General features: G+C 49.7%; 8 protein-coding genes across 8 annotated transcripts; all 8 read left to right on the top strand.

Moving 5' to 3' along the window:
• Positions 1 to 1686: 1686 nt before the first annotated feature.
• On the top strand, positions 1687 to 2344 carry J7337_008900 (uncharacterized protein; the record flags this gene model as incomplete). The annotated part of the gene is made up of 3 exons (XM_044826505.1): positions 1687 to 1833; positions 1944 to 2093; positions 2171 to 2344. The coding sequence occupies 3 exons, from the start codon at positions 1687 to 1689 to the stop codon at positions 2342 to 2344; spliced, it is 471 nt and encodes a 156-aa protein (XP_044679422.1).
• A 2832-nt stretch (positions 2345 to 5176) lies between these two features.
• On the top strand, positions 5177 to 5525 carry J7337_008901 (uncharacterized protein; the record flags this gene model as incomplete). Its single annotated transcript, XM_044826506.1, has 2 exons — positions 5177 to 5453; positions 5518 to 5525. The coding sequence occupies 2 exons, from the start codon at positions 5177 to 5179 to the stop codon at positions 5523 to 5525; spliced, it is 285 nt and encodes a 94-aa protein (XP_044679423.1).
• Positions 5526 to 6442: 917 nt separating this feature from the next.
• On the top strand, positions 6443 to 7490 carry J7337_008902 (uncharacterized protein; the record flags this gene model as incomplete). The annotated part of the gene is made up of 2 exons (XM_044826507.1): positions 6443 to 6777; positions 6860 to 7490. The coding sequence occupies 2 exons, from the start codon at positions 6443 to 6445 to the stop codon at positions 7488 to 7490; spliced, it is 966 nt and encodes a 321-aa protein (XP_044679424.1).
• A 967-nt stretch (positions 7491 to 8457) lies between these two features.
• J7337_008903 (uncharacterized protein) lies at positions 8458 to 11604 on the top strand (the record flags this gene model as incomplete). Its single annotated transcript, XM_044826508.1, has 1 exon — positions 8458 to 11604. One exon carries the CDS (start codon positions 8458 to 8460, stop codon positions 11602 to 11604), a length of 3147 nt encoding a protein of 1048 aa, XP_044679425.1.
• Positions 11605 to 14073: 2469 nt separating this feature from the next.
• Positions 14074 to 16203, top strand: J7337_008904 (uncharacterized protein; the record flags this gene model as incomplete). Its single annotated transcript, XM_044826509.1, has 1 exon — positions 14074 to 16203. The coding sequence occupies one exon, from the start codon at positions 14074 to 14076 to the stop codon at positions 16201 to 16203; it is 2130 nt and encodes a 709-aa protein (XP_044679426.1).
• Positions 16204 to 17326: 1123 nt separating this feature from the next.
• J7337_008905 (uncharacterized protein) lies at positions 17327 to 18998 on the top strand (the record flags this gene model as incomplete). Its single annotated transcript, XM_044826510.1, has 3 exons — positions 17327 to 17875; positions 17978 to 18680; positions 18733 to 18998. The coding sequence occupies 3 exons, from the start codon at positions 17327 to 17329 to the stop codon at positions 18996 to 18998; spliced, it is 1518 nt and encodes a 505-aa protein (XP_044679427.1).
• Positions 18999 to 23821: 4823 nt separating this feature from the next.
• On the top strand, positions 23822 to 24981 carry J7337_008906 (uncharacterized protein; the record flags this gene model as incomplete). The annotated part of the gene is made up of 2 exons (XM_044826511.1): positions 23822 to 24330; positions 24417 to 24981. The coding sequence occupies 2 exons, from the start codon at positions 23822 to 23824 to the stop codon at positions 24979 to 24981; spliced, it is 1074 nt and encodes a 357-aa protein (XP_044679428.1).
• A 1000-nt stretch (positions 24982 to 25981) lies between these two features.
• Positions 25982 to 27031, top strand: J7337_008907 (uncharacterized protein; the record flags this gene model as incomplete). Its single annotated transcript, XM_044826512.1, has 1 exon — positions 25982 to 27031. The coding sequence occupies one exon, from the start codon at positions 25982 to 25984 to the stop codon at positions 27029 to 27031; it is 1050 nt and encodes a 349-aa protein (XP_044679429.1).
• Between the last annotated feature and the right edge of the window lie 271 nt (positions 27032 to 27302).

Here is a 27302-nt window from a genome sequence, read left to right on the forward strand (position 1 = left end):
AGTTGGTAGGCTGAGTCAATGACACAACACCGCCCCGAACTTCCCTGCCGACCATGTGGTTCTAGCCAGTCTTTCTAGCCAATGAAGCCCAATTTTGTTCACTGTTTTAGGCATGAGTTTATTAGTCTCGTCCGTCTCTACCTCCTCAGAAGCGAGGGTTGGGGTGATAGTGGGAATGCCGATATGAGCATTTCAACGTCGTATCTTCCCTCGCAATTCTGGTTCTCCAATCCTCGTTATTGGCTTCAGCGACTGCCGGAAACGCCGTATTACTCGGGGCATCTGCAGCCAAGATCGATGATGCTACACATGTTCCTGGACGAATATCCGGGGGTTTGGGTGAAGCAAGCCTACCCTATTCTCAAACAGCACTTTCAACGTTCACACTGAACACATGGTCAGGACAACAATTTACCAAGAGCTCAAGCATAGCCTCGAAACTATCAAGGTAATAAGCTTATTCGATAGACTCAGGCAACGGTGTTTATCCTCGTCAACAGTGGAGACACTCTTGTCATGAGTGAGATGGTTGGGCTTGAAACTTATCCAATCAACCTCACACTCTCGTCCCTCGTATTTCTCACCGACTTCCCAAAACCGCATCAACAACATTGGACTTCCCAAGATATTAGCGTAGTCAACTCAAATGCCATTCTCACGAGACATGTGATTTTCAAGTCAAGCTAATTTCCCACTCTCTCATTATGTGAATCTCAAAAAGTCACGCTTGAAATTGTCATGCGCGCCATTAACTTGGCTGACTTACATGGTAAGCCTCAATCAGACATTATGACCTCAAAACTTCGAGAACTCTTCTTTATCAGCACTAGCTTCTCGAGAACACCTGATCTAAAACATTTGCATTTTCAACGATGCACATTCCTGAACCCACAGGCCGAATTCCGTTGTTTGTTTACGGGGCGACATATTGTAGGGCGGTCGTGATAGTGATGTAAGATGGGAACTGTTGCAAGTGTTGACGTTGACGTTGAACTTTGAAAGGACCCAAACTCCAGGTTGGAAATTACCCGCTAACTAAACTAATAAACTTTAACAACTCACCCGCTAACAATTTTCAGCTCTGCATGACTTTCTCTTCCTTGGTTGAAGCGATCACAAGGCGGCCTCTAAAAGCGGAGGTTCGATAATCCGAAGCCTCTAGAACAGAGACTCAGGGTCTAGATGTCAGAGTCCAGGGGTCATCGAGCGACTAAAACAAGCTTGCTTTGCACTACGTCATAGGGTCATATCAGTGAATCACGACAATTTCCTAGGGAGAAATTAGACTCTGTTAAGTTTTAGGTCGATCTCTCGCTTCTTAGGTCGCAGGAATGACGGCAGAGGCTTCCCTTCGCCAGGTACGCTACGTATTAATTAACAGGCGGTCTACCCTACGAACGAACGAACGAACGAACGAGTGAGTTTTCGCCAAGCTTGACAATTTTGCACGCCCAGTCAAAGTGACGCTTCAGTGACCAGCTCATTCTATTGACTCAACCTAATCATCCTAATAAACTCGCGATCCTCTTTCCTTTGCATCTGAGTCTGCGATCAATCAATCAATCACTGACCCGCTCCTACGATTACCTCTTCTCGTCAATCTTTTCTCGTAATATCCACCCCCTTGCGAGATCCCGTTCGAATCGGCGACACAGACCACAGCAAAGCAAAGCAAGCAAAGCGACCATGGGTATCAAGGATCTAGCTATCAGCTATGTGGTGTTTTCCACCATCCACTTGTTCCTATTCGCACTGGCTCTCACCACTATCGGTTTGTATGGTACCGACCTTCACAATGCGAACAAGCAGGGCAAATACTCTGATTCTAAGTGGGTGAGTGACTTGCTCCCTCCCTCCGTTCGTCAACGTGCAAATACACATTGTTACCATGCAATGCAATACAGTACAGTACAGTACAGTGCTGACAAAAGTTCAATGCACAGGTCTACGCCGTGGTTGTTGGTAGCATCTCTGCCGTGACATGTGTACTCTACTTTATCCCGTTTGTCCTGCGTGTCGCCGGCTTTGTTGTCGCGGTATGGGACTTTATTCTATTCGTCCTCTGGATCGCCCTCTTTGGCGTCTTTGGCAAGGTGCGTTCCATCATCCGTCAAGTGCTTACTGCAAACGATCGGCGGCATCGTTTGGCTGACATTTGTGAAACCTGCAGATGTACATCAATGAGGACGCCGAGGGTGACGGTGGTGTCAAGCGCATGAAGAACGCGGTCTGGGTCGATCTCGCCAGCGCCCTGCTCTGGCTCATTGCTACCTTGGCGGCCCTGGGCTACTGGTGGAAGCACCGTGACAATCGTTCACGCTTTACTGGCCGCGCTCATGTCTGATGAGACACAAACGGGCGCATCTAGCCCCTATAGAAAGAGACGGACATGTTGAGGATGGTTGCATATGGGATACACAAATGCAACTCGCGACGGAGATATTCGGCAATGGTAATGGAACGGTAGTGGGAAGGGAGGCCTGCAGGTCGGGCTGTTTGAGTGTGTGCGCGCGTGTGTGCGTGCTTTCTGTGTCTGTATGCTGGGATGGGAATGGACGAGACGAGACGAGATGTTGGCACGACTTTGATACCATGGTTTTCTTCTGTGTTTCCTTGCTTTTCCTTTTTCGACAAAGACTGCTTGTTCCTGAAACACTAATATCTGCATCGAACTCAAAATTTATCGCTATCAACTGAATCGAGAATATCACACTTATTAGTGCAACCATCTACGGCAGCCTCCCGTACGGCGTGCAACATGGCTTGTGAGATGGGTGGCTAGATCTGCCAATGGCCGCCGGTATGAGTGAAACTTGGTTAACCAATGGATAGTCAACGGGCAGTCACTGTAGGATCCATGCTGTGAAATGACCACGGACATTGGCATTGGCAACACAAAGCCAAGAACAGTGCAGCTTGCCGAACCACCGTTTACGCCAAGACAGAGTGATATCCGAGATACCCTTTTGTAGTACCCTCAAGAGCGTCGAAATGGCACCACCACGGAGAAGGATGTTGCACCAGTTTGACCAGGACCTAAAGCAGAAAAGAGAGAGAGCAAAGAGGGGCGAGCGTCGATCGTCGATCGTGGACACGCTCGCCTCCAACGCTTCCGACGGGTGATGTGACGATGACGGACTTTTGCTCAGAGGGAGAAGGGGTCTTTTTTTTCCTTTCTCCAAGGGTCCGGCGTTTGACTGGCTGCGTCTCTCGCTCTGACCATTGTGTCTTGACCCTGACCCTTAAGGGGATTAGGATTTTCGACTCACGGGCGAAAGCAAGCGGCGCTTGTGAGCGGGCCAAGCCAGGCTATTTTCTTGCCATGACGTCGATCAGATGCCTGATGGAAGCTCCAAGTGGGGGCCGCTTCTAAAAGCCCGTTTGTTTTTGGTGCAAGGATCTGTTGATGATCTCTTGTCCTCTTTGTTGATATGTACTGGCGGAGAAGTTGGGCAGCGTTGGTGGTGATGTGAGTGTTGATCGTAGCCTGTAGAGGCGGTAAGTTGAGCGATAAGAAATGCACGTGGGAATATTCTACGACATTTGACACTGAACACGAGCGGTCGAATGCTCAAATGTCTCATTGATACCATCTCTTTTTTTTAGTTGATGGTGGTGGTTGTGAGTGAGCAAGTTGTAGTGATACGAGGGTCTAAGATTGCGAATACCCATAATGGGAATTGTGAGCAAATGCGATCATAAGTTCCTGAATGTAAACCTCGCATGTACACAATACTATGGTACATACTCCATACGCGCAAAATTGTCTCTCCACAAAGAGTGACTGTGACTGTGTCTTCCAAGACTTGGAAAGAAGAATATTCGCGGAGTCGGATAAATACACCGTTGATACGGGACGTCATTGACCAAGAACAAACCAAGGAGGGGTCTCGTTTTCAAAGGGTCCCTACAGTAAATCCCAGGGACTAGTTCGTTAGTTTGCTGCGTCCAGGACAGGACGTTGACCGCGAGTTCTAATTCGTCGTCTCTGCAAAGCATCAGAGTCTGGCCGTAGACGGGATGGCACAGCAAACAATAAAACCCAAACGAGACCAAAGCAAAGCTAACGCTGTGCTTGGTTTCTTTGTTTGCGTTGGTGACTTTTGAGTGGCTCACAGGGTCGTCCCGCATGTATTTCCTTGGCCTTCTGTACGGTGACGGTGCATGCAACCAGGTACAAATCAAGGGTCACCCCAGCCAGAATGTGCCTCAAAAGTCCTAGCGGGATACCTGCCAAACTCGTGGTTGCATGTCGCATTTCCACAACGGGCACCTTATAGCGGGTTCCAGCATCGGAAACATTGGGAAACCCGCTACAGAGGCAGAGACGGTCACCGTACAGTACGTGTTGGAAGCGATCCACTAAACCTCGCCTTGCCCTGGATCTTGGGCTTCTCTGGCTTCTGGCTCTGCGTCCCGATGTTCCTCGCTTGAGGTACTCGCGAGGTGATTTGTTGGAGCTCCCACTTTTTGGGGGTTGGGAGGCGCTGGAGAGAACCAGGATGGAACGGGAGAGGCAAGATCAATTCTGACATTGGGATCCATTGGATCCATCCATCCATGGAAGAGGAAGAGTGTGTCTAGAGTGTGTCTCGCTTGCGATAACAAAACCGTTTCGGAACCCTTCGATCTTCATTTCTTAGGGAACCCTTCATTTCTCGCCCAAATAGGCATACCCATCACTCATCTTACCTACTGCACTCCTGTGCGTTGCGTTGCGCTTGCTTTGCTTACATACTACAACATTACATCTTGACGCCGCCATCACATTCTTGAGTTACAGCTACCTACCTACCTTATCCATTCGCCTCACTTCTTTTATCCGTCCTCCGTGGCATTCCGCCCAATACATTCACATTCGAAAAAGTCACTCTATTGTACTCTTATTATCTACTCTTGGCCTCCCGTCATTTGCGACACCGACACGGCCTGCCCCTCATTGTTAATCATCAAACCTCCCCGACTGCCGCCGCCCTCCCGTGAGCTGAGCGCGCATTCATCCATTCCCGTCCACTCGGTCTCCTGGTTCTTCTCAATCCTCCATATAAACCTACTTATGCAGCGGCGTTGGCGCTTGATTCAAGACTCGGGCTGGGTTCTCAGTCAGGCGAATAGCTATTCTCCAAGAGATCAAAGACTCAAACCTCAGACATTGAATCACGACTACAACGACGATATGGCCAGTTTTGCCAGAACCATCAAATCTCCTTATCTTTCACCCCGACTTCGACCTTCCATGCCAGGGCGCTCCATGTCTACGAACTCCGACCAAGCTAGCCAAGCCAACCCTCATCCTCCTCCTCCTCCTCAAAGCCCACGATCAGGTGAAATTATCGGCGAATTCGACCTGTCTGGACGAAACACCCCCGCGATTCCATCCAGAAGACCAAATGAACTACAAGACGGATTCTTTGACCTTGATGACATTGAACCTCGTACTTCCTACTTCTCAGGTAAGTTAGCATTGGCCTTGACATCCATTGTACGGAATGCTTGGAATGCATATCCAATATCCAGTCGTTTGACCCCTGATTGCCCATCCATCCCCACCTCCCTCTCGATGATCTTCATCACCTGGCCTCAAGTGAGTGATCTCAAGCTTCTTGCGGTCGGACGTTGGGGCTATCCTCCGGCCGACGATCCCGGACGGAGACGGGCGGTGCTCAACCGGGCAGCTGGCATCGCATCGCAGCGTGCAAAAAGCTCCGAGGCGAGACACGTTCTTCTGCTCAGACTTGGTTCGGCGCCACAAGTTCCCCTCAACGAACCCCAGAGACCCTGACACATGGCATAAGCTCTAGTTGTACAACACCAGAAAAAAGTATGTACAACGAATGGATGCGATGCTGTGTAAAGAAAAGTGGTATTTGTTCTGAAGAGGTCGAATCATGTAAGAGCCGCCTCCACGTCGCTGTCCCTGTCCCACAGCGCAATGCATCAATAGTTGTGCCTATCAACGCTATCCAAGTTGGCTATTGGAGCATCCTAACCAATGATGCATCCGGCGACTGACTGGCGCAAAGCGCGCGGGGCGGGATTGAGGTCTCGGGAGGCTCCCGCACCCCCCGTTTTCGAGAATGCCATATTGGCTTCTCAAGCTTGACCATCTTCAACATCCATCTCTTGAGTCGTTGCCCTTTGATCGGCTTGACTTGTCGCGCTCCCCGATTTCCACAATTCTCCTCACTTTTATTTCGCTCATCTTTTCCTTTTCCCCTCAAATCATCTGCCCCTTCTCCACCTCTTCTCAACCATTTCCGAGTCAAAATGTCTCTTGCACCGGGATGATGGGCCATGCTTGATCGCGCTACTCGTTGCTCTCCCCACACTCACTTCCCAGCCATCGCGGGGTAGTCTAGTGGCCCCCATCAACCATCCCGGGGTTGGCCGTTGAGTGACGCCTGGACTGGCCCTGAAGTGCACTACCGGCTTTTGCTTTAAAATGTTCTTATATCCTGTGCTATTCCTCAATTATCCTGTTTTCGATCTTGTTGTCATCGGCCCTCCCTTGGTCACTACGCATTCGGTCATCGTAAACCTTATTCTTCTTACTGGTCTTCCCTTTTTACTTACATATGTCCCCTCTCTATTAGACGATAACGAGAAGTCTGCTCCTGGCACTCCATCAGCTCCTCCATCTGCCCCCTCAACCCCGCGCAGCCGCAGCCGCAGCCACGTTCGACCTATAGCTATCGATCTACCTCAAATCAGACGTTTCACTTCTGCTCCCGCGCGCACGCCTCCCGAACCCTTATCAGCAAGAGGTGACCTTCCTGGGTAAGACATCCATCCATTTCCCATGTTCTCCCAGTCAATTCCATTCCATTCATCTTTACCACGTGGACTAACACCGTGACAGAGGTTACTTCCCACTTCACGAGGATCCCAACAGTCGTGTCCATCGGCCACACCCTTTCCAGCATCATCCCGACACTCGCATGAGTCGTCTCATCTCTGAATCTGGACCAATCTATGCCGACTCTCCCACTTCTCATCCAGCTCAAAGTGCAGTCATGTCTCACTCAAACACTCCCGTCGCCTCTTACCTTGCTCCAGGCTTCCACGACCAGCCTGTCCCCATGGGCAAATACTACCCATCTAACTACGAAAGGAAATATGGTGCCCAATCAGTTCGACCTCCCTTGTCTGGAAGCGTATCCTCCAATGTTGGATCCGATTCCAGTGCAATCCCCCATGCAAGTGGCCAGGCGAAACTCGACAGCGAGCTTCGTCGCAAATTGCTCCAGTATAAGCGCGATATGGTTACACAAACAAGTATGGCTGCAAATGAATTCATTGGTAGCTCGGCCAAGTCTGGCGACAAGCCTGGATTGTCACTCAATGACCTCCCCTTCCGGGACTGTCGCTTTGCTACTCCCGGCTATCAGAAGCCCTTATCCCCCCGACTTCTTCCCATATCAAGTCCCGGTCCTATCACCCCCATGGAGCTTGAAAAAGCCACCGCTGGTGGTGACTACATGAGTCGCTAAAAAAGAAAATGCCAACATTTCACAAATTGCTTTTTCTTACCAGTTACTGTGTTGGGATGTTAAGATAGAGTGGCATATGCATACAGATTGAGCATGGTTCTTGCATCGAAACTGGCTGGACTTGTTATTTTCATTTGACAAAGGGCGTTGGTTGGAGATGAGCCCATCAGTGAGTGGCCTGATATTCCTCCTAGGTGGCATTCAGCGTGTTATTTAGCTGCATCTGGTACAATTTGATACCGTACGTGTTGAGGCATGATACCCATAGAATACATTTCATTTGTAAGGACTAAATGGTGACCACCGGGCCACCCATCTCCCGCAGATAAGTATATGCTGTTCTCCGTGATGTCAAAGTGACCCGTAACAAAGGAGCTGATAGTACTTTCTGATGTAGCAAGCATGTCAGACGGTAGGGCTGGGCAATGATTAGGCAGTACCATTGACGACACTGTTCCCATTGAATTATTTCTCTTCCATGCCGGCTCCATTGTATATATTTCTCCAACCCCCCCCCCAATTACATCTGACATTAATAACCTAGTCTGCAAAAGCAGCATGTCGCAAAAACGGGATAAAAAAACAGACATTGTCCTGCCGAGAAGCCCTACTGTCCCAACAATAAACGGGTGTAATTGGGCTGGAACTTACATGTAAATGATGCATCGGTTTCTGTTTCTTTGGTGCTGCCTGGGACAGACCAGTCAAGGTACAGGGTAGGCGACACTCTAGGCAGCAAGAGCTGGTAGAGTCAGCACGTGACCTGGCGTTCGCGTTTGCCTGCCGTTAGAGCCAATTCAATTTAACTCTACGCGTTCCGCCTCGTACACCTCGTGTTAGTGAAACCCTTGTCTTTTCGTGGACTTTATGTGCAACAGCAGATTTGAACGATTTTGATGACATCGAAATGTTGAAGGAGTCATTGTTTTATGAGCTCGAGAAGTCATAACCAATTTTGTCGTCAAGCATGACTTCTGTTTCCATTCCCACGACTGCCCTCGTGGTGGATTTCATTTGCCTCTTCACACACGATCTGAAGAGAAAGCAAAAAAGGTGGCAGGATGGAGTTCTCAAATATCACACGTTCAACAAGCGAGTCATGGTGTATGATGATCGAAACCACTTTATAGGCGATGCTCATTGGCAAGAAGGTGGGGACCTTGAGCCTGGTGATGAGTTTGAACTGGATCGTGGTGCAGCCATCGTGCAAGTTTCTGACTGTACCGGACAACGAGAGCAGGACCTGACGGACCTACTGGATAAGCGCGCAAGAGAAGTTGAGAAGCGCCGGACAAATGCTGGGACGACACGAACACCAGGGTCGACTGCAGCAGTAACTCAAACACCAAGAAACGACCAAAATGCCCCCCATTTTCAACTCAGACATCGCCCGCTTAATGATCTTGTTGGAGGAGCTTCAAGAATTGGGAGGGCCGTCATTTCACCCCACTCGCCATTCGAGCAGCGCAAGATGGCCGAGAGCCCAGGTCAGCAGCAAGATTCACCATCAGAAGACGCACGGCCGAGCAAAAGGAGAAGACGAGAGGAGTCGCCTCCGAGTAAGATGGGGCATGCCCGGGCTTTATTTGGAACGACTCTAACTCTCACTCCGTTCTCGTCTTCAATACCGCCAGTTCGAAGTCAACCATTGCACGACAGGGCTGCAGCAAGGCCAAAAGTCGCACCACCTGTCTCACGAGATGGCACATCAAGGTGTGCTGATAGAAGCTCGAAATCACCACCGCTATCTCCTAACCCTGAAGAGGTGGAGATCAGCGCTTCTCGTCAGGCTGCACCCCGCCGAGTTCTTACACAACGGGCATCGTTAAAGGAGCTGCTGGCTGGTAATGAGCACAATCGGACTAGCGAATTTCCTCGGACTCGAGAACCTCTGTTAAGGAATCGTACGAAAGCCTCAAAGCCAGTGAAGATTCGACAACCGCCTCCCGAAGACGAGGTTGTTTCACTTCTCACTCAAGAGCCCGTAGCACCAAAACATCGTAGTGATGCAGCGGCGAATAGCTCACGCAAAGCCCGAGAACATCAGGATACCAATGCAGACAGACCGTCCAAAACCCGAACATCTGCGCCCAAACCGTCGTCGAAAACAATTGAATCTGACATAGGCGATGACGAAGCATTTCTCATGTGGTTGGCGAAAAGTGAAGATTCCCCAGCCTTGGACCAAACCCTGGCGCCACCTGCGGATAACCACCCACCACGCCCGAAGAAGGCAAGGGGTGATTCTGTCCCAGCAATACAAAGGCCTGCAAAGGAGTCTGCCCGGAAGGTCGCTCAACAGCCCATCGTTGTTGATGAAGATGAAGACGAGGATGTGGAGGTACCGCATCAAAAGACCTCCCGAAACCGCCCCGAGAGCTCAAAAACGTCCAAAAGAAAAGAGGCGAGCACAGCGGAACATAATGGAATGAAGCGAACACTGAGTACCGATATAGCATCCGCAACAGAAACCGATACAGAAAAACCTCCTCCTGCGAAGGAACCGCGGACAGAGCTCAGGATCAGATCAAGGCAGCGGCGCGGGCTGCTCATGTTGGCTCAAAGGAACGAAGGAAGTCGACCAGGCTCAGCAGGAAGATCAGTTCTCCCCTCATCAGGAGCTGGAAGCACTATACAAAAATCATCGCATACCATCGTCCGCGCCGCTTCGATTTCAGAAGAACCCCCAGCAATTGAGAGGATTACGACAAAGACGACCGCTTCGAAAAAGCGACAAGACTCAGCTAAGCCGAGTGAGCTTCATCACTCCGTGGAGGAGCCCGATGACCAGTCAATCGCGATTCATAGCCCGAATACAGAAGAGGCGGCCTGTGAGAAGGATGCTGACAATGAATATGAGGTCCTGAAAGAGCCGGAGATCGAACTTGTACCGAGTGAAGATGCTATTTTAGTTAGTGAGCTTTCTGAAGATAGGAGATCCCCTACACCTCCTCGCCGACGGACAAATCCAGGCCGACGCACACGAAACAGGGTAGCCCCTGTCGTGCTCAGCGACAACGAGGTCGAAACCTCAGCATGCGACTCCCCAGCAATATCCGATGATGAAGAAGGCTTGTCTCTCACGTCGAAAGCTGGTCGAAAACCCGAGCCTAAGCCCAGCTCTGGCCCACGTATCACCAAGATGTCACGGAAAAGCGTCAAGAGCAGAGAAATTATTGGTTTTGTTATGCCAGATGAAGACTTTTCGATGGGTGGGTTCAACGTCGGTCATGCTGAGCTGACTGAGGTCAAAAAGCCAAGCAACGACCTGAAAGTAGCTGAAAAGCCTCCAGTGGAAGCTCGCGACACAACAGAGGCACCAGAAAACCATAAGTCTGTGGATGACAGACTTGAAGTGGAACAACTACAAATGAATGAGAAAGAGCCTGAAAAGGGGCAACCTCCAACAAAAGCAAAGATACCCGGACCATCACGATCTTCAGCGAATACGAAGGAACCAGACATAGTACCGCGCTCCCCGAATAGTAGAGCATCTGAAGCAGAAGAACCTGCGTTGCAAGAAAAAGAGAGGGAGACCGAAATAGTATCAACCCCGACGAACGCAAAACAGCCCGCAATAGGTCAACCAGCAACGAGGGTGCACGAGCAGGAAACCAGCGCATCCGAATCAGGTTCGAGGGGCCCCAAGGTACAAGAATCCTCAACCAAAGAAAAGGAAGCCAAAGAAGTACAGCCTGCGACACGTGAAGAAGAACTAGGAACAGCACAACCATCAACGAAGGATAAAAACACTGAAGCAAAAGCCCCCTCAACGAGTGGACAAAGGCTCGAAGCAGCACAGCCACCAGCCAATGGAAAAGAACAACAAAAAAAGCAACGACCGCGCATTGTGAACCCTGCGACTAGAGGTAGGAAAGCCGCAAGAAAACAAGATGCGGCCGGGTTGCCGCCCCAAACACTGGTTCAGTTTGAGTCTGCTACTTCGTCTCGCATTGCTCCGGTGCAGCCGCCAAAGAAGATGGCTACCCCTTTGAACAATGTGCCTCAAGCAGAGTTGCCGGTGTTCTGCAGAGCAAATGGTGGTGCCTGGAGCAGGCATGCTGAGGATCTGCTAGGTATGACGAGACCTACGAGAAGAATGCCTCGACGATGATACGGCGCGGCACTTCATTTTTGTATACTTGTGCCTGCATAGAAATTCTTTGTAGGAAGGATCTTTCCGAGAACTACGTTGCCGGGGATTACTGACTTTGTCTGGCACGATATTTCTCCCCACACTACCTGTGAATACTTTTGGCATTTCTGTCTTTCACATGGACCCCTTCGTCAGTAATCCGGACTTTACCTCCGCGTCTGAGTTGTCAACTACCAGCTTTACTCACATTCTCTCGACTCGCAAAATAATGGTCTGAACCATATGGATGCTCTAGCTGCAGCACAAACAGAGCATGGCCGCGTATGCCAAGCAGTTATACGGGTGTATGAGCTCCATGAGGTACAGGAGGAGCACAAGCGCATCGTTGCAAGGAAATGGCCTGAATGGCTCGACCCTCTAGGCCAGTGCTTGTTTTGTTCGAGTAAACAGGGATATTGGTCGGCCACGAATTCACACGATAACTACTTCTGTTGTCTGACCCTATCTGCTCTTGGCTAGCTCATCCCAGCTGCTCGTCAACGGTACGGCCATGTACAGAACCTCTCAAGCAACAAGAACAGTGGATGGTACAGCAAGCCAAGCCATCTGACGGATTAGTTCCATACAGTCTTTGCAGATGTGCCATGTTGTGGAATCACTGGAACATCCTTGTGAGCGATTGGGCCTGCAGTGCCTCCGTTGTGCGTACAGAAGCAGAGCGAGCAAGAAGCTCAGAGCAGTGGATCTCGATAAAGCATCTACGGGTCGCCGATAGAGTCATCTCGGCGCCTTGTCATTAAGGTTTTGGTGATTTATCAGCATGTTGGGGAAGGGAATGGGCTACAGGCGTTAATGTAGCATTATGCCGGCGTCTATCGTGTTAGATTTCCTATTTGGACCTTTGACGAATACCATCAGAATGAGTCGAAGTTTAGGATGGTGTCTACCCCCACAGCACCCCTTGATTTGTTTCTCGGCATGGTTCACGCGGCCAATATTTTGGTTCTGGTGTCGTGAACTAAAGGATGAACAAGGTGTGGATCCTGAGAAGTGCTGCGTCTGCTTACTTGATGCCCAGATAAGTACGGTTGGGCACAATGTTGCTGGTTCCACTGGGATATATAAGAGGCTACTGGGCCCCTTATTGTTGTTTCTGATCGACCAACTCACTTGGCGTTCAAAACGGAGCCAACAATGCTATCAGGAGTTTTGTTATGTCAAGACCAGGCTACGATCCGCCTCGAGGTTTTTACACTTCAAGTTTTGACGAGAGTACAAGATTAGAGTTATCGCTCTAAGTTTTACCTTAACCTCTGCATTTTGGCTTTATCTTCTCATATGAGAATGTCCACGAGTGTGAGACGAGACAAAGTTACGTGGTTTGAAGAACGAAGAGTCATAACTGAAGAGATGTCAATAGTTTACACAATAATGATATGATGATTCGGCGTTTCCCCAGTTGATCGATGTTCCTTGAGACTATCGAGACGAGATATCACTCAACCAACGATGGCTGGGCCTCCGACTTAACCGTACCTAGTGTAACTAACACATGGGGTCGAACGAGTTTCAAATCTGGGGTCGCGGAAGTTGAGTCATCCTCGTATGCGGGCTTGAAAGCATTGACCAACCAAGAATGCTTTTCTCTCGCCGAAGTCTTAGCTTTGATGGTGCAGATGGTGGGCCAGGTTGACCAATGGGCATATTTCTTGGGGCGGATCTTACAAAAGTTCAGGCATCTGATTGGTGGCTAGGTGTCACTCTGCCTTGTCGCGCTTTGCCTTTTCGAGCACGCCGAAAGACTCAATCTCCTCCACTCTGACTTTCCCTTGAAGTGCTGCGCCATGCTTCCGCCCGGGCACCTGCGGCTTCCATCAAACAGACAGTGAAATACTTGGACGATGCCCTCCCCCGTGGCCTCAGGCGTTTCCTCCTTCACTTCCTCTTCCTCGTTACTATCGCGACTAATTCGATTATTCGATCAAGAGAGTATCTTGCATCGCAATAGTCCTCTTCAGTACTGACACTAAACAAAACCACAACACACACGCTAGACTAACACCGAAACTGGCGACAAGTTCGGTACCTCAAGGCTTTGCCTATCTCTCTATCCCCCTTCAGTTCAATCTGATACGCGTCAACGAAACAAGACTCTACGCATCTCTCTTGGCGCAGTCTTCCTGTTTCTCACTTGCACGTCCCATTTCGAGCGACCTCAAAACACCATAGTCTCTCGTTTGACTCATTGACAAGTACCTTACCCAAACGCTTCACGTGAGAGTAAGCAGGTCGGAGTAAGCAACTATCCGAACCTGTCACACCTAATGCGCCGATCGACTAACACAGATGTGTCTAGCCAACTGACGTGACCTACCAAAGCTCTCCAGGATATTGGATTTGGAGCGTATTACAGCAGTTCCAAGGCCCCGTCACCGTTTTCAAAATTTCGCCCTTTCAAGTAACTTTGAACGGAAATTTCGTGCTGCAATGGCGTCCAACACCAACACTCTTCCTCAAGGATTCTCGGTTTTCCAGCCTACTCTCGGTGCTCAACTCCAGTTCTTCCCTGCCATCGGCACCCGTGAGCTCGATGAGATGATCAATGCTTACATGCCTGGTCCCGCCTCCAACCAGGAGAAGCGGGCCAGCATCGCTCTCGACTACTTTGAGTATGCTCACCTGACTGGACAGACTTTCAAGTTCTACCCTATCTACTCCGCTGCCGACTCTCCTGCTACTGCTAGCCCTCTTCAGGATTCTGGTTATGGATCTTCTTTCAACACCAGCCCCGCTACCTCTACCTGGGATTGGAGCAATGTGAACACCTCAAGCTCTTCTCGCCGCTCATCTCCCAAGTCGACCTCCAGCCCCCAGGCCACCGATTTCTCGAACCTCCCTGGCATGAAGATCATGACCAAGGATGGACGTGATGTGACCAACTCTGCTTCCCGAGGATCCAAGACAAAGGAGCAGCGAGATCACGCTCATCTCATGCGAATCATCAAGGCTTGCGACAGCTGCAAAAAGAAGAAGATTCGCTGCGATCCTAGCCACAAGAAGCGTGGTGTTTCCAGCACTGCGGCTCAGCCTGCTAAGGTGACTAAGAAGACGAAGACAGTGGCTCCAGAACCCAAGGCCACTCCCGTTGTTGTTCAGGATGCCTTTACGCAATTGACATTCCCCGAGCAAGACTTCTCAGCCGAGCTCGACAGCTTGGCTGCTCCTGCAGAACAGGGAGTCGAGCCATGGGAGCAATTCGTTCAGTTCCCTGCTGAGGATGACAACTACGACTTCTTCAATGACCCTGAGGGCTACTTCTCTCCTGGATCCTCCTCCTTCCTTTCCGAGGACTCTACGAAGCCTGTCACTCCCACGACAGACCAAGACTTACTCCGTCGTCCTCGCGACGAGGACCTAGCAGGACTTACGGATCTTGCGGCGTATATGCCATACAACCAGACCGAAGCCAATCACGACTATGTGGACTTCAACCTGTACTCTCCTGCGTCAGTCTTCTCTGAAGATGAGCGTATGGTCCCGATTGAAGTTGCCAAGCAGTCTCTTAGTCAGCCTAGGTCACCAGCACCGAACCCACTACCGCCAAACGAGTCCTCGAGTGGCTTCTGTAGTAGTGGCGGCGAACTTGGCGGCGGCGACCTGAATGGCGATCTGTTTGGATCGCTTTCTGTGACCTCATCATCCGCACCTCAACAACTCACTACCCATGGCCAGCTCGGCCGCGAAGACGTCTATCGCGACCCTGGAGCTGGCCTGGAGTATTACGCCGCTACCCCAGAGTCTAGTCTCGGCTCGCAACTTCTGAGCTCGAGCGCAAACTCACTGTCAGACCGCGCCGCGCAAGGCTCCGTGTCTGAACCACTGTCTTCTGTGGACTCTCAGCTATCCACGAATAGTAACGTACGTGTCTCACTGATCATCTCGCTTCTGATGGCGTGGCAACTAACTTCGGAGAAGGTGACAATTAGTCGCGATATTATCGAGGCCCGCGGAGTAACAACAGCACAATTAGAGTCTCGACCACTCGAGACAACTACCACCACTACAACCGCCACTACTACCACGACGCTGGGCACGCAGTCCACGGAGACGATAGCACAATCAAGCTATCAACCAATTTTGACGGAAGGCACAGAAGATTCATCGGGTTGTCGAACATCCGAGAATCACACTGTGACCGCCCAAGCGGTTCTCCAACGTGTCGATGCACAAGGCGACCTACAGCAACCAGCTTCTCAAGATGCAGAGATTCACAATGTGGCGGAAGATATATCCCAACCTTCTCCCGCGCTCGTTGTGCCAGTTCACCAGACGACTGGCTCTGAAACTCAACCTGACCAGTCAAGCATGGAAGCATTTGCATCTGTTGCTGCGATGTTGATCGCGTCGACCGTTTGGTCTTTTGTCTCTCAGCAGTTTGCCATCCAAGACAAATATCGGAAGGAACAGACACAAACCACTGTACTCAGTCAGCGAAAGGTCAATGGTATCATGCCCAGCATTCGAGAGAAGGTCTGCGGAATGCAGAGCTCGATACGAAGCGGCAAGACGTCAGTCGGTCGAATGGTCTCGATGAACAGAAGTCTCATCGCTGTGTAGCGATGAATCCTTGTTGCGCACCAGGTGGAATGAATGGAGTTGGTATACAGGCTTTTGGCTAGAGCCATGATAGAGCTTGCACCCTTTTTTATTTGTTTTATTATTGCATTTAGCATTAGGAGTGAATGGCTGCGCAGTTGCGCCGGTCTTGACAGGGAATGGCTGTTGCTATAGAGCGAGCATCGAGCCCAAAATCAATTGAACTGGCCTCCAAGGCCGTATAATATTTAAAACCTGTTCCTCCGTGATGTGACCTATGCTGCCCTGCCAGGTGATGTGAGTACCACCAACAGCAAAGTTTGTGTTGTTTGTCTGTGACTGTGGCGACAGTGCCACCGTATTCTGAATCTGTGTTCCGTAAACTCTGGGTGGCTGTGATTTGATGAGCGATTATGAAGGCGGGTCATGTGTATTAGACGGTGGATCAAACGGGGATTAGCGTAAGAATGGAAGTATGAAATCTTCTCTCAAATTGATGAAGGACAAGAGTATCTTGAACTCTTTCTCTTACCTTGTTCAGGTTGGAGGGAAACTTTGATAAGCCATCTATTCAAGGCCAAAAGAGAAAATTCACTCTTTTTGTCTCCCATTAATATGTTTCTGGGATCATAGGAAGACACAGCACGACGGTACCTTGATCCCTTTTTGTTCCGTGGCATCTGTACTGTACGATTGATTGCCTGTAATCTAGTGATTGCATTTGGCGATGAGCTTAGAGCGACAGCCAACATCTGGTCTATTATTTGAGCTTTCTTGTTAAGCAAGTCTCGTGTGAGCTCTGATTAAGCTTATCGGATTATTGTTATCCATTGCCCGAATTGTGAATACACAAAGGCCTGTGTTACTTGGGTTTCAGACGACATTTGGTGTCAGCCTATTGTTCCAGAAGGAGGAACAAAGGACCAGGGTCGAGGAAGAAAAAAGTCAAAATCAGAAAGAGAAGGAAACTATTGGATACGATTGAAGGGATTGTCGATAACGAGGGTACGAAGGTGAAGGGGCTCGTCACTGAGAAGTAAAGAGGAGGATTGAAGTGAAGGCTGGAGGATTGTGAGTGAGTGAGTGAGCGAGGGAGGGAGTGAAGGTATTCAGAGGAGGCTCAAAAAAGGGGACAAAGCCAAACATGGGAGTCTTCAAGTCACTTGGTCTTTCGCCGGCCAAAGCGGCAGGTGCAAAGGCCTTTCGTCGTCTTTTTGGGCGGGTTCTTCCAGGCGACACTGACAGTGCCAGTGACACTGATCAAACGGGCAGGGGCAACTCCAGCAACGACAGTAATATTCAGAGGGAGAAAAGCAACAAAACAAACCCAGATTCTTCATCTACAAAATATCATAATCGCCATCAACAAGACGCTCTCACCGACACCGAAACATCTGCAACTGCCTCCGATATGGCGTCGCCACAGAAGTACGCCCCCCTGGGAATCCTAGACAAGGAGAACCAACCGCCAAGTACGGCACAGTTATCAGATTCGCTCTCCCGTCTGAAGATCGGAGAGGAGAAGGCCGTCGCAACATCTCCCAAGCCCGTCGTTTCCGCTGCCCCTGCTGTTGCTGCTGACGATGCAGCTCCCGCCGGTGAGACTGTACCTGCTGTCCCCATCTACACAGACCCAGCTGTCATAGCTGAGCGAGCGATACACATGAAGTTCACTGAAGAAGCTCTTGATATGGTAAGTCAACCATCACACTTGGAAATGGCAAACCGTCTCCCGCCCTCTACAGAGACTGTGTATCCCCTGCGACCCTTAACCTCTGGCTAACTCTCAATTCAGGCGCGACTTGCTCTCAGAACAAACGAAACACCCGTGGGATGTGTTCTTGTCCACGATGGAAAGGTCATTGCTCGAGGCATGAATGCAACCAACGTCACTCGAAATGGTACTCGCCATGCTGAGTTCATGGCCCTCGGCGCTTTACTCTCTTACCCTCCCAAGAATGGGCCAAGGACAACCTACCTGAAGCCCAAGCCTGAGAACCAGTCACATGAGGCTTCTGATGCATCTTCTGTCGAATCAGGACCAGCCGATGAGGGCAATGAGGATGGATCCAAGGGCCACCTCTACCCTTATGGTCAGAAGTGTCACCCTGATGCGCGAGTTGATAGATCCATCATTCGGGAGAGCATTTTGTACGTCACAGTAGAGCCGTGCGTCATGTGTGCTTCTCTCTTGCGACAACTCGGCATCAAGAAGGTCTATTTCGGCGCAGTCAACGACAAATTCGGCGGAACAGGTGGTGTTTTCAGTATCCATGCCAACTCACTTCCTGTCAGCGCTGATGGTCAGACTGCCAGCGCGCATCCAACACCAAAGCCTGCGCAGCTTCCTGACGGAAGCGGCACACTGGGCGTCTCGTACCCTCCTGGTGGAGGAGACGGTGGAAATCTCGAATCTGGCTACGAGATTGAAGGTGGATGGGGTCGTGATGAGGCTGTGGCCCTGCTGAGACGATTTTATGTCCAGGAGAATGGACGAGGTAAGTGACACGAGATTGTTTAACTTCTTTGACTGATGTGCTGACTTTATAGCTCCCGTACCTCGCAAGAAGGAAGGTCGTGCAGCTCGATTGGCTGCCATGATGGGGGGTGAGGGTGCTGGCGAAGGCACTGGCGAGAGCAACGGTGAAAGCAACGGAGAGGACAATGACGAAGGCAACGACGACGAGAAGGGCGAAGAACCAGCAACTCCGGATCTTGCTGCCACAGAGGCCGAGTCACAAGTCCTTGACCTACCAACTTCAACTCAAACGCTGAAGGAAACGCCTGCGCCGCTAGGTGATCGTACCAACATCTAGAACAGCGTTGTCGCGATGCCGCTGCCGCATCTGCGCCGAAAGAGTAACACAGAAAATGAAGGAGCCACGGAATAGGTGGCTGCATGCCACCGAACACACCTGATGGAACACCATCCATCAGCTCTACGAGACACCCGTGCCAAAGTATTGAGGGCACAACTGGAGAGGATAAACTCATTTCAGGCGTTGGAGGATTAAGTTGCAGTTCCGGTGGACTTTTGAACAGAGTTGTGGTGGGAGGATGGCCTTTGACTTTTACTTGATGCATCTTGGGCGAGCATGACGTTCAAGCGGAAGACATGGTGTGCGAGCCGCTGAGTTCCAGCTGATTTGGGGTAGGAAGAATGCTGTCATTGTATGATGTTGTGGTTTGTGATAGCACAATACACCTATGAATAAGATGATGTGTCGTTATAGAGTCTTGAGTAAACTACCCTGCGTGAGATCACAACAAGACCGGCAATGCTGGACATGGAGGTGGAAGCTAGACTAAGTGATTCGTTGAGTTTGGCGGGAGCAAGTTACTGATTTGCTGACTAGATACCTGATCCTATTCCAAATCTCTACTCGCTCGTGTCTGCGCTGAAGCAAGTGACACCCGTCCTTCGAGTCAATATAACGCCCGTGTATCTACTTGTACTGTTGCTGTAGTCCAATCTACTGTCTTGCCCATGATTGACAAATGACTGATATTTGACCGAGTCGGTGCACAGAGTTCCAACAATACCACTGCGCCCAATTAGGCTCGATAAGCCCTTGAAACTCTGCTCTCCTGCCCCTGATACGGGCTGGCCATGTCCATCCTCTCCTTGGACACCCATTTCCTAGCTCTGTGAGGCAGGTCTTCGCTCTTGACAACAGCGAAGACCGCGCGAAGTCCTGTAGGTTCAACCTTTGTGCCGAAGTTTTTGCCACGCCCGATTCTCCTCACTTGATCAGATGCGAGCCGCCTGAGACAAGACCTCCGAGAGCGTCCCTCACGACGCCAGAGCCAAATGCCGTGCCTGCTTCTTCATATAGACTGAAGTGGGTGCTGTGGAACTTGCTCTCAGTCGCATTGTATGCCACGGTCGTCCACAGCAACGATATCGCGCTGAGTAGGGTCTTACTGCTGATAGTCGGTACCGCACCAATGGCATTGTCTATTGCAGTAGCCATCATCCCTCCAACTGACTGTCCGAGGTGTCTAGATGCGCTCACCACATTGGCCGGCGAAGCCATTGCTCCCAAAGCACCTATGGCTTCCCTGATGGCCACATTGGCGAGCACCGCGGCTAGGGGAGGAAAGAAAACTCAGGACCTTAGCCGTAACTAATAAAAATGTTTCATTAAATCTCGCCTAAGCTTACGGGACTCTTTGCTGAGTTCATTTGACTCCCTATTTCAAGATCCGGTATTTTCTTGCTCCCTGAGGCGTGGCTGCTTAGTCTCCCCAAACCACCTCGTTCATTGCAATGATGAAGAGAGTATATTATATCAATGCTTTTTTCATTGGTCGAGTTCCAGTAGCTGCAGATCGGCGTGTGGCAACCGTGGGGGCAATGGCTCCAAAGACGGAGGTAGCGTGCAGCTGATAACGACCAATGCCAGGAAGTATCAGTATGAATCATCGAGTCATTGTTCCCGGACGCCAGTCGATTGAGTCCATCAGCCCTGGTGATGCCCTTGAGCCCCAGAATGTCATCAGGCGTGGTACAGTGGCCAGTTGAGGATCTGGATCCGAAGTCATAAAGCTCGGCGCCTCCATCAGGACTTTCACTTTCGTACGTTGAAGTCTTGTGAAAGCTCGTATCGCTTGACTGCACTCTCTTAATCTTGGATATTCCGAAGTCGTCTTAAGTGGTGGATCAATCAAAATTCCGTCGGTGCCCTTAAACCGATATGTCACGTTCCCTATGACATCGTTGAACGAAGCTGGTGAGACCCAGGCGTTCCTAGAGGCGTGTGCCCTAGACTTGCTCAAGACTATCTTGCTACAGTTTCCGACCCAGATACTAGCAAGAACTAGTTTCATCATGATGGTCTTTGAGCCGTCCTTCTTGCTCTGAACGTTATAGTCATCGCTGATTATCAAGATGGAGCTCCCAGTTTCCAGAAGTGTCTTTGCGGATTGTCCTCTCACGTCTATCATATAAGATATCGAAAGCTGTGACAGAACTTGCCATTCCAGTCTCCGAGTTACTTCTGTGCGAAATGGTTGTGTGCGCCTTGGTGAACATGTTAATGAAAGACCATACGCATCGTATTTAAGGTTACCCCTCCGATCTGTGAGTTCTTTAGACACTCCCCTTCATAGTTTTGATCATTGGTAACGTTGGAAATGACTTCAAGATTGTGGGCAAGTTGGCCTCCTCTATCGTAGGTATACTTCTTCTGAAATATGGCCTTGATGGCTCAGGTAGATTGCCCTATCTGGTAAAGGTTGCGGCCGAGGGTGTACGGCTGGAGATCCTACTCAAATATGAACCTAAAGTATGTCTGTCCGTCGGCCTTGCCAAACGTGGCTTTGTTGGGCTTCTCGGTAGCATCGCTGCACTCATAGATGCTGTCGAGCCATGTCTCTCGCCGACCTCCTGGTTCATCAGCGTAGAACTCGCTGTATCGAAGTAGATATCCGATGCACTTGTTCAGTTTCGTAGCACCGTTAGGATAAGACTTGGCCAATACCTGTCCCTGCCAATCATACTCGAAAACTGGTTTGTAGTTAACCCGAAGCTGGCTTCATATACCCAATACTCCCGAGTGACATGCGTGTCTGTTGAACCACTGGTAGCGTCAGTCCCTTGTCTCGATCGTTGCACCCTCTTCGGTCCAGCACAATCAACAACGTCGAGTTCTTGGTTTTAGCCAATATCTGTGTCATTGAAGGATGATAAAGTCGACGAGGTCAAATACGAATTCCCTGCCAAGCTCTTGGAGGGGTCATAGCCGTACTTCTGAACTGGATCTAGGATACATTTGTGAAAGCCTCACGTGAAAGCTTCACGTGAAAGCTTCATAGAATTGTCTGACGCGGAAAACGCCGTGGGCAGAAACTCTCTGGCTATAGTTAAGAGAGTCCTTATGACCTTACTTTGCATGCGTATCTCGATAGTTTTGCCGAAACCATCGACGCCAAGCCAATTGAGTCGTCTGCTGGTCTCATGTTTGGCCAGTAGTTAGTCCCTTGGCATATTATACGCAAGAAGTTGGGCCAAATTGACGGCACGGCATCTCTCTACTTGTTGATTTGGGAGACTGTTAAAGTAAGAATAACAGGTCGTCATGGTCGTGGTGCCGGCAACATCTTTGGTTGATGTCTCATTGCCGTAATCATCGAATCCATGTTTCAAGGGCAAAAGGTCTCACGATCGTCCGATCACCTCCTCACGAATTTAAGAAGGATAGCCTTGCTGTTGTATGCCGAGTCAAATTCACTTCTCCATGTTGGAATACAGTAAAGTCCCGATTAGTTTCAACCGAGAAGAGCTTCATGGCCGTCTTGAGGCTTGTGATACCTCGAATAGAAGTGTAAGAACAGTTCTACCAAGACTGGAAGATAATCTGGCCTTGCTGACTTTCTGAAACATATTTAATGATCAAGTTTCCCTTGTCGTCGTGGGTGAATGGGCCACCTTCATCTTGCCCGTTCCCCCTTTCTTCTAGAGCTTGTCGAATAGCCTGTTGGGAGACCAGACATTTGAAGACCATGTTTGGTGCTTGGAGCTCGGCCTTTCCAAGTACAATATTCTACGCCTCAAAGTTATTGATGACGCAGGACAGGGTGTTTCAAATAGGCCCGTTGGTATTTTCTCTACAGAGGGTACCTCCGAACAAGGAATCGGTCCTAGTAGTTTTGATGTATTTGTGTGAATTTACTGTTATGAAGAAACGAAAAGACGTTGGACACCTGTTCCGGTTATGTCCATAGCCATGAGCTTGAACCTTTCTACCAAGGGAAAGTTGGCCTGCTTAACTTCTTGAGCCGCAGTTGAGCGACGGTCGTCGTGAAGATTTGGCGTCAAGGAATCAGCCATCTCCGCATCTGGGCTCGTTGGTCACGACTCCTGAAGATGTTGGAGACGCCATCAGCACTTGCATCAGCACTGCAGAAGAAAGTCGCAACCTCGAAAGAGTATGAGGCATGCGATTTATGTTGAGTTGTAGCCTCCATAAGGCTACAACTTGCGAGAGTTCTTGGTGATAAGAACCACCAACTTCGTGCAGGCCGGCCACTTCCTACAGGGCCAACCAGTCTCGGTCGGTGTCTACAATGGCCTTTCTGGTGACTCCAGTGAAAAGTGAAAACCGCCATATAAGCCTTACAATCGCATTCTTGGGCAGTTGGGACAATTGCCAAGCCCTTCGTGTAGACGAAGGCACAATAACCGGTGCCCATTTCACAGGACATTCACTTGGAGGTCTGGCCCATTGCAAATTTCACATCTTAAAAAAAGTTCACAACGCGATATCAATGATACCGGGCCACATCTAAAACTCACTTCGATACTGTTCTGATCTGCTCAACTAAGCTTGGTTACTGTCCCTAATCCATACTATGACTCTATGGTTGAAGCAATCAAGAAAACCCGGAGTTTAGCAATGTATAGAGAAAATGAACTCATTGAAATCAAATCAATCGCCTCATCAGATGAAACAAAGATGTTCTGACACTTCTTAGAAACACACAACTCACAGTCCCTTTCACATTGAAGCGTTGCATCACAGATTAGCGAACCCTGCAACTCCACCCTGGCATGGTCGAGATCTACTATGTTTTGACTTTACTGGATCCCAACGCTTCAATCCTGACCTATGAACCTTCTCATCCATATCCTATCACTATGGTCTCGTTCTCTATCCTGCGGCCGACGATGCTGGCGCTTGGTCTAACATTTGGCCTTCCAGCCATGTTATATTTCAGTATGTTGGGAGCGTTGGTCGTTGCGCCCTCTCTACAAGCTCACGCACTTTACCTACACAAAGTTACTTTGACGTGGTTCAAGGATCTAAACACACCAGAGCAATTTGGGTTCGCTCATCACCAAGTTACACCCTTCTGCATCTCAACGCCAGATGGAGTCAAGCTGCACACATGGCACGTACTTCCTTTAGCGACATACGAGTCACACCAGGAAGAATTATTAGCCCAAGGACCAGACAGTGGATTGGTAGACAAGTTTGAAGAAACATTGAACTTCCGCTTGCTAAAAGAGAACCCAAATGCTCGATTGGTGCTTTACTTTCATGGCACCAGTGGAACCATGGCCAGCGGCTGGCGCCCCGATAGCTACCGTTCTCTCTACTCAGCTGATCCCATCAACACCCACGTTCTGACATTCGACTACCGCGGGTATGGAGAATCAACCGGCTCGCCCAGCGAGGATGGTATCATCATGGATGCTGTCACTGTTGCCAACTGGGCTATTCAGACTGCAGGCATCCCCCAGTAGCCATCGCTCTTGTCAACGAGCTCGCACAGAAGAAGCCCTCCGTTCATTTTGCTGGATTGGTTGTTACAGCCACCTTTGCCGACATCCCCCAACTGACAGCTACCTATCGTATTGGCGGCTTTATCCCTGTGCTTTCGCCCGTAGCAAAGGTGAAGCCGCTGTTTGCTTTCTTCGCCCGACAACTCTCCAGTACCTGGGATAACATGTACAGACTGGGGGAGTTCGTCAAGGCTGCTGAGAGGTACGATGTCACCCTTCTGCATGCCGAGGATGACACAGATATTCCTATGGAGCATTCCATTAAGCTTTACAGGGAAGCCGTCCGTGCTGCAGAGGGAGTCAAGGACTCGGCCGAGAATGATGAGGAGCTCCTCAACAGGATTAGCATTGTTGAGAAAGGACGCGGAGCAGGAGGCTCAATCACCGTGTGGCCTACCAGCAAGGGAAACATTAGACTCGAGATTCTGAAGTACGGTGTACATGACAAGATCATGGCGTATCCTGCGACCGGACTGGCGATAAGCAGGGCGTTCGCTTCGGTCCAGCAATAGAGGGGTATAGAATATGCAAAATATAGACACGATTTCTTTCCCCAATCAATCTAGCCGACGTCATCGTCGAAAGCGCCGCCCATTCAACACTCTATCTCTCATCTTGGGCCGGCTGGAAAACCGCCTCCACTGCGCAACGTATCGCCCAACGACACTGGGACGGCGCAACACTTGCCGTTACAGGTCGGCAGATACTAAGCTAGAGACAAATCGAGAGCAGTGGTATTTGAAGATCGCATCGGTAACTTTGATGCCATCGTGGCTTAGGAGTGTGAGTCTGCCCAGCATCCTGGCAAGCTTCGAGGCTCACGCGACCGTGGTTATATACCAGATTGCTAAATCAACAGGCACATACGACCAAAGGTAGTGGAAAATACGGGATCCCGTCCGCTCTCCCATAGTCAAGCCACTAACCGGCGGATTAGTAGTTGGGTCGGTGACGACCAGCGAATCCCTGCTGTTGTATGTTTTTGCACATCTCGCCTTTTTGCCATCTACTTCTGTATATCTAGAATTGTATTAGCGGTAGGGATTGTTATCCTATCTTTTACTTTTGTTATTTGCTCGATTTGGAGCTCTCGCGAACAGTGAGTCAGTGTCTACTGTCGCTAACATTATTCTATAGACTTATAAGTTATATGGCTTATGCCCATATCGTTCGAACCGTTTTCGTGAACAGTGAGATAGATATATTCTCATCAAACGAAGTCGCAAAAATGCTCGATTGGCATGAGCAAAGCTGTCTCGAAAGCAGTGCACAATGCTCTCTTGTTAAGGTAACAAACTCTCCAAACCCACCTGAAGATGCCATATCCTGGAACCTAGACGTTTAACGTTATATTAACGTTATCGTAACGTTATGCGTCCTTCAACTGACATAATCCCCAACATTGTTAACGGACATGGACATCGTTGAAAAGGTATTTATTCTCAAATTGCTTGACAGGATGGCGAATGAATATCAGCTCTTCATCTCTTATTTCAGACAATCATCCCCATCATGACTGAAAACAGACAACGCAACGTACTGGTTACTGGAGCCAATGGTTATATCGGCTCAGCAGTTTGTCGAGCCTTTGTCAGAGCAGGTTGGAATACCTATGGTCTCATCAGAAACCCACAAGCTCGAGAGGAACTTGCACTTTCTGAAATTATTCCGGTAGTGGGATCTTTTACTGATCTCAGTTTCCTGGAAACACTTTTCGAAGAGGTCAACACTTTCGATGCCATCGTCAGCTGCACGGAAAAGATCCCAGGCTATGCTGTACACTTTGAAGAGGTCATGGATTGTGTGAAGAGATTGGCTCAGAAGAGCAACGAAAACGGAGTTCGACCTCTAGTTCTCTGGTCGTCTGGATGCAAAGACTATGGAATGACTGGTCTTCACGGCACACCTGGTCTGGCACCTCATACTGAAGAGTCTCCGTTGAATGCACCAGAGATACTGAAAGAACGTACGACGAACTCTGCCAGGGTCTTCGACTTCACGGAGCTCTTCGACGCGGTGGTCATCAGACCAACATGTGTCTTTGGATATTCAAACAGCTACTACGGTGCTATATTCGACTATGCTGCTAATCAGCGAGAAAAAGGATCTGATGTTCTTCGGATTCCTGGAGATCCTAACAGCATCATGCACGCAACCCATGTTGATGATTGCGGCGAGGCTTATATTTCTCTTGCGAGACTTGATGATCGACAAGCCGTCGGTGGCCAGTTCTTCAATGTATCTGGCTATCGCTATGAGACACTCAAAGAGGTTGCAGGAGCTGTGGCCAAAGAGTACGGGTTTGACAGAGGGGTCCAATTCGTCCCAGCTTCTGAGGCAGAGGCATCGTTTCCGCCAGGACTACATTTCGTCTTCAGCTTCAGTCAATGGGTAGGAAGTGAAAAGCTGCGGTCTTTGACAGGATGGATAGGCAAACGAGCGTTGTTCTCGCAGGGGATACACGCTCATAGGCTGGCCTACGAAGCCTATAAGGGCAGGGGCCATGGTAACGTCGCTGAAGTGCAGAAGAGGATTGGAGGGAACTTTAATGCAGAGAATTAACAGGGACAGGGCACAAAAATAGCCTGGGACGATCCAATGCGACTCGGCATCTAGAAGCCGGGACTAGCCCCTGTGGGTGGTGGTGCACTGAGTCCGGGAGGTACGGAAACAGCTGTAGAATGACGTAAGGCAGAGACAAAATGAACAAAAACGAATTTCTTCGGATCGTCGGACTCAGCTATTCATGTGATACTTACAAGGTTAATTCCACTAAAGGCCTGAGTAATTTCAGCGATATTCTTATCAGCACCTCGGCACCGCTGGAAGACCC

Source organism: Fusarium musae, chromosome 6 (genome assembly GCF_019915245.1).
Source record: "Fusarium musae strain F31 chromosome 6, whole genome shotgun sequence".
NCBI classification, from domain to species: domain Eukaryota; kingdom Fungi; phylum Ascomycota; class Sordariomycetes; order Hypocreales; family Nectriaceae; genus Fusarium; species Fusarium musae.